The 13,719-nt window shown below is 42.3% G+C and overlaps 1 protein-coding gene across 3 annotated transcripts in view; it reads right to left on the bottom strand.

Moving 5' to 3' along the window:
* Nucleotides 1-13,719, bottom strand: part of AGPAT5 (1-acylglycerol-3-phosphate O-acyltransferase 5) — a 59,499-nt gene that overhangs the window by 26,971 nt on the left and 18,809 nt on the right. For all 3 annotated transcript variants that reach the window (XR_005794875.1, XM_040489813.1, XM_040489814.1), the window contains exons 3-4: nucleotides 11,309-11,424; nucleotides 8,881-8,970 (exon numbers count right to left, since the gene is read on the bottom strand). Coding sequence is in view for 2 of the 3 variants with exons in the window: in XM_040489813.1 (XP_040345747.1) it covers nucleotides 8,881-8,970; nucleotides 11,309-11,424 (206 nt within the window). In the remaining variant the exon portion in view is untranslated. The remainder of the gene's footprint in view (nucleotides 1-8,880; nucleotides 8,971-11,308; nucleotides 11,425-13,719) is intronic.

Below are 13,719 nucleotides of genomic sequence, written 5' to 3'. Positions count from 1 at the left end.
GGATGAGTGCTTTTGCCACAGACGCAGAACGAGGCAAGAACGCCCACTCTCACCAGTTCTGGTCAAAGCTAGACTAGCGGTTCTGGCCAGGGCACTCCAGGCAAGACAAAAACAAAAACAAAAAAAACAAAAAAAACAAAAGGCATCCAGATTAAAAGAAAGAAATAAAACTGTACTTATACACCAATGACATGACTCTCCATGTAGGAAATCCTAAGAAACGTTACTATTTTTAGATGTTACTAGATAATAAATAAGTTAAGCAAGGCTACAGAAGAAAATATCAATATACAAAAATCAACCGTATGTTTACACGCTATCAGCATGTAATAAAATTTTTAAAAATGCCATCTACAGTAGTGTGAAAAAACAGGAAACTAAGAATTTATTTTGGCAAATGTGGTTAACTTTTGCAAAATGTGTGTAAATTTGTATGCTCTAAAACCATGAAACACTGCTGAGAGACATTAAAGAAGACCTAAATACTGTGCTTTTGGATCCAAACATTTAATATCGTTGTGATATCACTTCTTCCCAGATGGATCTACAGATTCAATGCAATTGGAGTAAAAAACCAGCAAGCTTTTACGCAGAAATTGACAATTGATTTCAGAATTTATATGGAAATGCAAAGGACCGAAAACAGCCAAGCACCTTTGAAAAAGAACAAATTTAGAAGACTTAACTACACCAGATTTCAAAACTTACTGTAATGCAAGGGTAATCAAGATAGTGTAGTACGGGCATGGGGATACACATATAGATCAGTGCCAACAGAATAAATGGTTCACAAACAGACCTGTATATATGAAATCAATTTATTTCAAACAATGGGGAAAAGAATAACCTTGTCAATAAGTGGTGACGGATATCCGTATTTAGACACAGGAGCCTTGGCCTTACACCAGATATACACTCGAAACGGGCCAGAGACCTAAATGCATGCTGAAACTATAAACCTTCTAAAATAGGGCAGAAAAGGCAAAAATTTTAGGAGAGAAAAATCAATAAACTGCACTTAGGCAAAAATCTTAAAACTTTTTTGAAGACTCTGTTAGGATATGAAAGGGCAAGCCACAGATGCAAATTCTTAGCAGTTACATTTTAATGCCCAAACCCGCCCGTTACTCCACAAAGCGGGCGACCTTCTATAGGAAATCATATCTACAAAGACTGTAACCAAAGCACACACAACACAACAGTCTGGATGCTCAGTTTCACATCCCAGACTCCACTCGCAGGCCCCGATCCCTGGGATGACCTCCTCATCCCCTCTGTGCCTTAAGCTTCCCTGTCTACAAGATGAAATGACAGTTTACATACTGTAATGACAAAAGGTGATAACTTGTGTAATCTACGTTAACACAGTGCTTGGCACAAAATAACAGTGCGATTTGCTGTTGTTAAAAGTAAAACACATCTGCTTTAGAAACGTGAGAAGGCAGGGAGAGGACGTATGTGGTTTGAAGAAAGGCACATGACAGGAGCAGCTGGGAGCGCGACCCCAGATGCAGCTCAGCGCCTCATTCTCGAGAACAACTGCCCCTAGAGGCTGTGCGACCAAGGCAGGTCTGGCTCTCTCCAGCACCAGCAGACTGTGGCACACAGCAGACGTAGAGTCAAGACCGCCAAGTCAAACTTCCTTCCTCCTTCCGCGGTTCGCATCTGATGACCTCCTTAGCACTGCGTTCACACTGCTAAGAAAAAAGGCAGCTGTCTTCTTTAGTTCCCACGGAAACGGAGAAGGTGGCAACAGAGGACAGGAAGGACTAAACATGGAGCATCAGGGCATGAAAAAACTACCACAAAGCAGTGTGACATTTCTGGACCCACTTCTCAGTTAAGGAACATTCCCGCTCAAGGACAGGGAAGCCCCAGGAATGACAGAGAACTGACAGTTCCAAACAAACCAAATCATGTAGATTACTGCTAGTGTGCACAGAAATCTTTTATTCTGCTAAAGTTTCATTTGGAAGGAACCAGAGATTCTGTTTCCTTTAACAGGGACTGACTTTGCACAGAAGATCTATATTCAAGATGCGATGAACCATTCTAAGCACAGATGCTTCAGCGTCTAATGGAAAACAGTGAGCAATTCCATATTAAAATTCCATTCAAAAAGAAAAGAGCTTCTTAAGAGTTTAAAATATACTCATATTCAACCAGTTATGGAACTGATGACTTTCTATTAAAAATAGCCTTTCCTCCATGCATTGGATAAGTTAATTTACTTTTAATTGAGTTTCAGTTTCATTCCCAAATGAAGACTCAGGATAGCTGAGAGATAAAAGGAAACACGTGAGAATTTAAAAAAAAATTTTTTTAATGTTTATTTATTTATGAGAGAGACAGAGACAGAATGCGAGTGGGTTGGGCCAGGGAGAGAGGGAGGCGCAGAATCCGAAGCAGGCTGCAGGCTCCGAGCTGTCAGCACAGAGCCTGACACGGGGCTCGAACTCATGGACCACGAGATCATGACCTGAGCCGAAGTCAGACACTCAACCGACTGAGCCAGGCGCCCCTACACGTGAGAATATTAAGCACCACGTGGCAGGCTCTTTATATTGTTTCCTTCCCCTCTGGTTTTTAAAATTCTATCTAGTTCACTAAGTATTTTCAAAGCAGACATATTTATATGGAAATAGTATCTCAGAACTTAACAAACTTTGATTAGCTAGACATCTTTTAGTTACTTCTCTCTCTTTAAATGAAAAGCCATTTCGGATTGAGATGTGCAGAATATAAACAAGATGGTTCATCTCTGCTTTCCTCCCCCAAAATTAATGCAGTCTGGCAAACCACAACTTTTAAAAAAGGTTTTTCTAAAATAACGACCAGACACATTCAACTCATTACATTTACAGAGAAAAAAAATGCAAAAAAGCAGCAGGATACAAAGTAACAATCTCTCAAAGAGCTTATAATTTAAGCATGAAAGTGCTACATGTATGATTAGAAAAAAAACTACAAAGTCATGTAAATGCATACATGCATGTGGCGGGCAGAATAATGTCCCCTCCCCAAAACGTCCACATCCTCACCCTCAGAATCTGCGGACATTATGGAACGTGGCAGGGGTCTTAGAGCTGCTGACTGTGGACTGCACAACAATGAGATTAGCCTAGAATGTCCCGGTGTGCCCCGTGTTAACAATGAACATTCTTAAACAGGAAAGAAGGAGACCAAAGAGTCAGAACCAGAATGCTGGCAAAAAAAGACCAGCCCGGCCACCGTTGGCTCTGAAGACAGAAGAAGTCATGAGGTAAGGAATGAGGGCAAACTCTAGAATCCAAAAAAGGCAAGAATATGGATTCTCCCTTAGAGTCTCCAGAGGACCTCATCCCCAAAGACACTGTGATTCTGTCCAGTGAGACCCAGTTTGCACTGCTCATCTCTGGAATGGTGAAGATAATGTTGTCACTTTTTCTAGCTTTTCTGGGGTATGACTGACAATAAAAATTGTATACATTTAAGGTGCACAATGTGATGTTTTAATGCACATAGACACTGTGAAATGATCACCACAAAGTAATTAAGATATCCACCATGTGGCATAGTTACCACATTTTTTGTGTGTGCTTAAAATCTGCTCTGTTAACCAATTTCAAGTATACAATACGGCATTACTAACTATGGTCACCACGCTGTACCTTACGTGTCCAGAACTTACTCCTCTTAAAACCGAAAGTTTGTACCCTTTGACTAACATATTCCCCACTCCCCCGAACCCCAACCCCCAAGCCACCGTTCTATGAATTCAACTTTTTAAAATCCCACCTATAGTGAGACCATGCAGTATTTGTCGCTCTGTGTCCAGTTTATTTCGCTTAGTGTAATGCCCTCACGGTTCATCTGTGCTGTCGTAAGTGACAGGACTTCCTTCTTTTTAACACTGAAAGATGTTCCGTTGTGTATACATACTATATACTATTTATTCACTCATTTGTTGATACACATTTAGGTTGTTTCCATACCTTGGCTACTGTGAATAATGCTGCAGTGAACAAGAGAGCAGGAAATACTGTTTCCTCTGGATATACACCCAGAAGTTGATTGCTACATATGATATTTCTATTTTTAAACTTCTCAGGAAACCCCATTCCGTTTTTCATAACGGCTGTTCTAATATATAGCCCCACCAGAAACATCTAACGGTTCTCTTTTTTCTAAATCCCTTCCAACCCTGATCTTCTGACATTAGCGGACAGTCATGCTAACAGGTGTTAGGTGTTAAACGTCCGTGTGCTGGGACTGGCATTGCCCTGACAATGAGTGAGGTGGAACACCTTTTCATACACCTGTCGGCCATTTGTAGGCCTTCTTTGGATGAACGTCTATTCAAGTTCTTCACCCATTTTTTTCATTGGGTTATTGGCTTTTATGCTAGTGAATTACAGGTTAACTTTGGAAATTAACAACAGATACGCAGTTTGCAAGTATTTTCTCCCATTCTGTAGGTTTTTTCCTTTTGTGAATTACTTCCTTTGTTGCACAGAAACTTCTTAGTCTGGTGTGGTGTGGTCCTACTTGTGTAGTTTTGCTCCTGCTGCCACAGCCAAAATTTGTGTGACTTAAGCCAGTGAGCTTGTGGTCATTTGTTATAGCTGCAATAGTAAACTAATACGATAAGCATCGTTTTCAAACACATTACTTAATCCCAGCTACCAAATTAAGTAATTATGAATAGATGGGATATATAAGGAAAACAAGCTTAGAAAAGTTAAGTGACTTGTGCAAAGTACCAAAGTTTAAATGGCAGATCTGAGAGTCAACAAATGTGATTTCGAAGCCAACACTCCTATCCCTGAGGCTGCCTCCATTTTAAGAAGGAACCTGAGTAAAAGTTGGAAAACCAGGGGCTCAGTCAGTTGAGCATCCGACTCTTGATCTCAGCTGAGGTCATGATCTCACAGTTTGTGGGTTCAAGCCCTGTGTCAGGCTCTGCGCTGACAGTGTGGAGCCTGCTTGGGATTCTCTCTCTCCCTCTGTCTCTGCCCCTCCCCCACTTGTGCTGTCTCTCAAAAGAAATAAATTTTAAAAACTACTTTAAAAAAAGTTTGAAAAACAACAATAAAGTGTAAGACTCTAATATTCGTGCCATAAATTGTATTAGCTCAAATGTTGACTCTATGACTTCTAGAGATGAAGTAGTGATTTTTACAAATGTTTCATTTGCACCCACAACTGGTAAGTACCATATGAAAATATTGTCCCAGCTGTAATTACTGAGTAGATATATTTCTTAGTAATTTATAATGCAGATATATTTTTTGGAAACAAAATTCTGCAGTCTCTCAAATTATACTAATAATGATAAAGGCTGATTTAATCGGGAAAGATTCCTATGAGGATATTTAGCCCTATGAAAGTGGACTTATTTCATACATTCTACCATGTCAGTTACTTGATTAACTTCCAGAAACAACAGATTAAATAACAAAGAAAGTCTGTTTCACGGTGCTTAAATATGAAAAGCTGACGCAATTGTACAGATTCTAAGAATCCACACCTTAGACCATAGTGGCCTCAAAGTGACAACCACTCACGCACTGCCAGTCTATTGTTCAACACTGTTGCATGAGCATCAAAAAGCTAGTCTTTTGCCTTGAAAAACAGACAGGTTCCCAAAGTAAAAAACTAGGTTATGTGAACAGGACTTCCCACTGAAAATTTAAAAAGCTAGATATAACATCATTTTAAAACTATCAAAGAGCTGACAAGATAATAAGACCAAAATTAACACAAACACAGTACAGCAGAAGTAAGCATACCACACAACTTTTGCTTTAACAGACTGAAAAGTGAGGGGAATAAAAATCAAAGCGCACGGACCTTCTATTAAGAGGGAAAAGAAGTGAAGAGAACATCATTGGCTACACTTTCGGGGCAAAAATAAACCAGACATCAAAATCAGTCTCACGTGGATTTGCAATCTTGGTCCAGTTAACCTCAAATTCACAATCTAGTTTGGATGGGCTCAGACTAGAGAAGCCTTAAGGGGGCCAGCTAAAACAAATGCAAATATTCTCTGGAGGAAGGCACTTTCTAAGCTTTGAGCTGACTTCCACAAATAATTTTCCAAATACAATCAGCAGCAAATAAAGATAACCAAGCACACAGGGAAAGAAAGTACCATGAGCAGGAACTGGGAGAAAGTAACAAGGCTTCACATACTGAGATCACTAAACACATATTTACTCCATACATCTCTTAAATGATGCCTTCAACATTTAAAGAAATAAGTTTGACGATTAAAACAAAAATGGCAGATTTGATAGTAACTGCATAGTACAGCACGCCATGAAAAGTACAGTCAACTTAAAGCACAGGTGTTAAACGGATCTGGGGTACAGTGGACTCATCTTGGAACAAAAGAAAGGACTAACCAGTGGAAAGACTGGAGAAACTGAATAGTTCAATTAACAGGATGACACCAACGTTTCTTAGTTTTGACAATGTGCCATGGTTAGGAAAGATTTTAATATTAAACGTTAACATTAAAACTGGGCCAAGAATAAATGGGAACTCTGTACTATCTATGCAAAACTTCTGTAAATCTAAGATTATTCCAAGTTTTAGAACACATTAACAAAAAAGAGGAGGCTTAGGACAAAGACTATTAAAAGGAGAACAACAAAACACTGGACAATCTGCAAAGTGAACCCTCCGGAGAGTTGAGGTTGCACAGCGACCAACCCCCCTGGAGATCTAAGGGAAGAAGCAATTCGAAAGAGAGACGAGATCGTGCGCTCGTTGACTTGGGCAAATGCCAACAGATGCCAATAAAAAGATTCGGTTAACATTCTAACAAATTGCAAAAGGCTGAATGTGAGCTAGTTCTTCAGAAGAACCCCTGGGGGCTGCAGACACAGGAGGATTTACCACAACTCACAAGGTCTACTCCACAGACCACACACACACCCCAAAAAAGAAAAGAAAGAGAAAGAAAACCTGGGTCAGGGCAACACCTGGCAACATCACCCTGAATGAAGATGATGAGGCAGGCTTGAGGGGACCCGAAGCAGCAGCTGGGGCTGGGGAAGCACACAGCCCGGCACCCAGCACGGAGCCCCCGCCTCTCTCTCTCCCGTGGGACGACATTCTTAAATTCTCAAAGTGCTGAAAATCCCCTGCAGCTGGGGGAAATGAACAGAAAGGAAAAACGCTCCACAGAGGATGGGGCAGGAACCCATCCTGGGCACAGACTCAGAGCTGGGAGCAAGGCAGGATCGGAGAAGGCTCCACCCCTAAGACCCTCTCCCCCTCACCCTCCACCCCTGCCAAACTAGGAAGATTTCTGTTGGGGCAGACGCAGAAAGGACACCAACTCTACGTGTAGTGCAAAAAAGCAAAGGAAAAATCTCCAGCAAAACACCTCCCACCCTAAACACAGAGTCACGAATGCTACAGTAATTGAAGTCTGTGAAAAACATTACTGCAATAGTAAAACCCAAATCCAGGAAAACTGACTAGATGGACTCCAGCCCTCCATGAAGTCCTAGCAAAAAAGAAAAGTGTACCCATTCTCGGGTACCAAAACTACTTCTATCTTGACTGTCCTACTCAAGAGGCCCAACTTTCCACAAAATCGCAGAAGGTATAAAAAAGCAAAGGCAAGGTAATGCACAGTCGGAAGAAACCGAGCAATCAAAAATTTCAGATTCAGGGAGAGTCGAGATGCTGTAATTACCAGAAGGGGGATTTAAAGTAACTACTAACGACACGACCAAGGGCCCAGTAGATGGGGTGGGCGAGCCTCATGGTCACATGGATACTTTAGCACGGACCCAGACATGGTGACACAGCAGCAAAGGGAAACACTGGGAATGAGAAGCAGGAACAGACGTGAAGAATGCCTTGCACTGGCTCATCAGCAGACGGGGCCAAGCCAAGGGGACAGTCCATGAACATGACAACAGGTCAACAGAGATGACCTAAGCTGGAACACAACAGGGAAAAAGAGTGTGAAGAAAAACAGACAAACAACAAACAAACACACAGCATGCAAGGACTGTGGAACAGAGGGCCCAAAGCAGATGTAACTGGAGAAGAAAGAACAGGGCAGGAGTAACATTTAATGAACTAAGAGCCGTAATGTTCCAAAATTAGTGACAGTCCCCCAGCCACAAATGCCAGTTCAGAGAGGACGAACCGGGATACACGGTCGAAACAACCAGACATGTCTACGGGCAAAAACTGTGAATGTCAGGGCCTCCGTCAGCTGACTGTGGAAACTCGTCTTTAAATACGAGCTCTGGCCTGCCACCCACGAGCCCTGCCGAGGAAGGAAGGCGGAGAGAACACGAGACCTGACGGGGGACACGTGCTAGGCTCCCAAGCGCCGGGGACTACAGGTCAAGGTGTCACCGGGCCGCAAGTAGCATTCTTCGGGGAGAATATGGAGATTCCTTTTTTAGGGAGCAAAGGTTTCCCAAATTGCACTTACACTGAATGATTCTTCACTTGCAGCTCCTCACAGCCTTTTGACTTTTCAAATAACTCACTATGCACAAGCAATCACTGTTTACGCGCACGCACAGGAAAGCTGCTTCCTCTGCGACCACAGGCGATACTGACGACGAGGAGTGAGCAGCCCAAGGGCAAGGTCCCGCGTGCGGCCCGGGCTTCCGCTCACGGCCCAGACACCCGCGTTCCTGCCGCGCCTCGGAGCCGGGACCCACGGCCTCCCGCAAGCACGGACTCGTCTGCCGCCTCTTCGCCTCGGCCCGCCAAGATCTCACCTGTATCCCGAGGCTTCTTATTGCCTAAACAAAGCTCAGTGGTTTATGACCCGCGGACTAAACAATTCTTAACTTGTAATGTAGTTCTTAAATTAAACACTGGACTTGAAAAGGAAAAGAAAAACGAGTATAATCTTACTGGAGTCTCTGCGTTCATGTACCTCCGCAGCTTCTTTCTCATCTCCGTTTCGTTAAACTTGGCACTGCGCTTTACGTAGATCCCTCCATGCTGCCACGTGGAAAAAAACGGGGGTATTTACTATTAAAATATCCAGCGGCCAGCCATCCAAAAGGTAACTTGACTCCCCGAACATTTAGCTGAAATTGCCCCTAGGTTTCAACATAATTGAAATAAAAACTGTGTGCTACACAGTCCCAGAAAATACAGGAACATACAGTTTTGTTGACAGTTAAAACAAAAATACTTTCTTTCTCAAAAATATATTTTTAAAATAAAAAAGTCGATCAGTAACATGATTCTTAGCTTTCAATTTTTCCAATGACGCAGAATCACTCAAAGTGTCCATAAAATGTCAATACTCATGATCTTCAGGGATTTTTTTAATAAATGTTCATTTATCTTTGAGAGACAGAGAGAGAGAGAGAGAGAGAAAGAGAGAGAGAGAGAGAGAGAGAGAGAGAGAGAGAGAGAGAAAGACAGAGCATGAGCAGGGGAGGGGCAGAGAGAGAGGGAGACACAGAATCTGAAGCAGGCTCCAGGCTCTGAGCTGTCAGCATGGAGCCTGACGCGGGGCTCAAACTAACAAACCACAAGATCATGACCTGAGCCAAAGTCGACTGAGCCACCCAGGCACCCGGATCTTTAGGGATTTTTAAAACCGACCCAGCTACAGATGTTTATTGTAACACTGTTATGAACGCAAATTGTGTTCCTCCAAAACTTGTATGTTGAAGCCCTAACCCCCAAAGTGATGGTCTATGGAGATGGGGCATTTAAGAAGGTTAAATGAGGTCCTAAGGGTAGGCCTCAATCCAGTAGGGCTGTGGCTTATAGGGAGAGATTAGGACACCAACAGGTACGTGCACAGGGAGGACACAGAGCAGCCAACTGCAAGCAAAGAAGAGACACGGAGGAAAAAGTGATCCTGATGACACATGCATCTGGAACCCCCAGCCTGTCGAACTGTGGGGCGATAAATGTCTGTCATTTGAGACAGTCTGTGGTACTTTGTCAGGGCAGCCCTGGCTGACTGACACAGGCACTTTCATGCACATGAAGGCATCCTTATTTAAACTTCGTGAGTGTACTTCATCAAAACTTTGCATCAGGTCACCATATTATCTGTACCTGCTTGTGCTAATTCGAACACGTCTGTAAAATAAACCAGCTGGCTGAATCTGACTTTGTCTTAAGCAAAAATAAGAGGAAACACACAGAAAGAAGCAAGGAGGGGGTGATCTCAAGATGGGGGGAAGTGGAGTGGCCTTCCAGCTTGCTTGTGGTTCCCTCCAGAGAGAAACTGGCTTGCCTGGGTGCACAGGAAGAACTCCACGTGCTCTACACAATGCATGTCATTATTCACCCAGAGAGGACTGCGAAGAAGAAACTCCTTCTTCACCAACTCGTTAGAATTAAAAGCCACGGGATGCATAGACCGCGAGTAAAATTTCTCCGAGTTGGGAGAGACCTTATGTCTATTCTTTACATACTATTTCTCTCCTGTTGTTTAACTTGCTTATTACAGTCTATTTTATTTCAAAAACATCTGGGTTCTTTCCCAGGTATATGAAAGCTACAAAAGTGAGAAACAGGTATATTTCCTTAAGGAACTTAAAAAAATTATTGGTGCAGTAAAATACATATGCAAGAATGATAATGGGAGAACCTGAGGAGTGTAATAATAAAGACAGCCTAAGATAAAAGCAGGGAGGAGGAAACTTCCAGGCGCAGGAAAGGTTTCGTAATAGCATCTAAACTGGGCCTTGGAGGCAGAGGAGAGCCTATTACCTTGAACTGAAGGGACAGCCTGAAGAAGGATAGGGAGGGAGAAACCAATTCAGGCTCACAGAAGGAAAGTGGGCTCCAGGGAGATAGGTCACGGTGGACCGTGAATGCCTGCATAGCAACTAGGACCTAATGCAGCACATTTTTGAGCAGACAAGTGGCTTGACCAAATTTATGGCTTGAGAAGTAAATAAAAGGCATTTTGGAAAATTTCATTTATTAAATATGCATCATGTGTCTGACACTCATGCTAAGCACTTCGCATATACAGCTCCCTGTTTTTTAGCGTGTTACTGATCATGATTAATTTTTACTATTAGCTTCTTAAGGTAATCGTCCTTCAAATTCTATGCCTTTAATTTTTCCTAGTTGTTTGATTTTTGTACATTTGTATTTATGTTATGTACCCACCTAGGTGATCAGATATGTATACAGATACCCACCATTAAAAATGCCAAATGAAATGACTTCCATTTGGAGTAAGTTATTGAACCTAAAAAATAAACAAAACAACCTATACATTTTTTTAAGTGCATGTTAGCGTTCTAAATCTAAAATTTTTATCAGGTAGAGATATATGAAAAAGTATGGGAAAAGTTACCTGAGAAAAATAACACCCATACAGTGGAAGCCACTTTAACCCATCTTTCAGCACATAACGTACATGTCCAAGAGCATTCTGCCTGATGGCCAAAATATCCGCAATAATCCAGTCCACTGCAAAGACACAAACGAATGCGTGAACGATCCATATGTAAACTCCAGCATTCCCTTCACAGAGACAGAAAAAGCCTCTTCCCAAGAGTATACTAGGAATGTACTTGGAAAGTATGATTAGAATTTTAAAGTTACTTTGTAACAAATGCAGACTTTTAAAAAATTACAAATTCCATTTTTTAATTTTTTTTTGTTGGTGTTTTTTTTCCCCGCATTACTTGAAAGGCTTTTTATTCCACAGATAAAATGCAAAAAAGTCACAAACCACTACGAGTGACACAAAAGCGGCGTGAACAAGGAATAAAGCTCCTCTAATTCTTAGTCTAAAAAACAGGACGAAATTATCAGCAAAAAGTGGTTCAGTGAAACGGCGAGGTGCAACTAAATATTGTGTATGTACTAACATGCACGACAAAAGGCAAGGACACTGTCCTGACTGAAGAATTTCGGGACCCGATCCTAGGCTGTAATGTCAGAATGAACACCCGCTTGAAGTTCACGGCTGTGCTGGGCAGGTGAGTGGTCCTTACAGAACCACAGGACACGGACCCAGGCTGCTAGTGTCATTACACAGGTAACTTACTACTAAGGGGTCACAAAAATAAAAATAAGAAGACATGAGTGTGTTAATAATAACACAACTTCTAGGAAGATAGAAGAAATTCCCAGTAGAAAGACCAGCCCCGGCCGAAGCAAAGAATCGGAACCGGGCAAGCGTGTGCAGAAGGTGGTAAACTGAGGACACGGTGCAAAGAGTCAGAGGAAATGACACGAAGGGGGCAAACAGTAGGAAGTCTTGAAGCCCAGAGATTCTGCTTGGAAAGCCAAGGGCTTTGAACTACCCCATCTCTTCAAGAAGAATGAAAACTGAAGCAGAGAATGGGCTATGTGGAAAAACAAATCGGTAAGAATCTCTGAAAAATATACAGTCCTACTACCACAGGCGTATCCAGGGCCTGAGAAGCCGGAACAAAAGGACTGAATTAGAGAAAAAATGTTAAAATCTGGGGCAAATAAAAGCCTGGGAATTAAAGGAGCTAGTGTTAGTTTAAACCAAAAAGGACAGACCTTCGCAGAGTCACGGCTGTGCGAATCCTTTGGGCAACACATCATACCGGGGAGAATACCCTGAAGACTTAGCCACTGGAACTCCAAAAATTATTCTTGTGGAAAAACATTCCATCATTATAAATCTCTTTTTAATCTTTTTTCTCATTCACAAGTTCTTTCTCAAGGATCTAAGTTAAAATTACACGCATGAATTCTATTAAGGCTCTCCCTGGACAGAGAGAGTGATGCAGACGCTCCCCTCCGAGCAGGGACCCTAGGAGCCACGTCGGCTGGACGTCCCTATGCTAAAGAACCATCAACTACCACCTACTGTCCAGCACGTAACTTCCTATGGAGGCCAACGGCCAACCCCCTTCCTTCCAATTAAAATCACCTAAACAACACTGATAAACACCTCTCTTTCTGATTATGTCCCGGAAACCAAATGAACCAGCTTGTTATATAATGGTACCTGATGTAAATAAATTCTGAGAACTAAATGCATGGTTCCAAGGCTGTAATACATCCTGGGACATATTTGGGATTCTAAATCAAAGGCTAAAAACAAGACAGGGTATCTTTTCCTGGAACAATTTCTTTTTAAAGTTTGGAGGGGTTTTCGTGACACATTTTTATATTGAAATAAGCATGGTATACAGGGCCAAGAAAGCATCTCCCGAGGACTCTGAAGACGAAGTGTGAAATCCGTCGTGTCGGTATTAACTCTCCTAGGCTAGGACTTTAAACTTTTGCAAGTTTTAGTGGAAAAGCTTTAGTAGTCAAAACACACACACTTTGTGCCATCAATTTTTGCTACTCGATGACCTTTACTTCTCCTGACTGTTCTCAACTAGGTTTCTGATAGGGTTTCTAGACTACAGCGGAGTTACTGAAAGCAGCGATGGTAATAGGTACCTTTACAGTAACTATTCACCATTTATTTTCCGGCAAGAATACGCTAATGAAGAGATCAAGAAATGTGGCTACATAAGAATTCCTCGACAGCGATCCAGCCAAGGCAGTGTCATCATTCCCATCAACTTGTTAAAAGAGAGGGCAGGGAGGAGGGATAGCAAGAACAGCCAGGCTTTTCTCACCTACGTTATTATGTAACAAGAGGCCCAAAGTCAGACACACCAGGCAGGACGCACTTGCGTAGGGTGTATTCAGCACTGCACTGCTCCTCAGCCGCCGCCACCACCACCACCACCACCATCATCATCACCATCATCATCATCATCACCA

Source organism: Herpailurus yagouaroundi, unplaced genomic scaffold, assembly GCF_014898765.1.
Source record: "Herpailurus yagouaroundi ecotype Mexico unplaced genomic scaffold, PumYag 181, whole genome shotgun sequence".
Lineage (NCBI taxonomy): Eukaryota > Metazoa > Chordata > Mammalia > Carnivora > Felidae > Herpailurus > Herpailurus yagouaroundi.
This window is presented reverse-complemented; position numbering and strand designations above follow the sequence as displayed.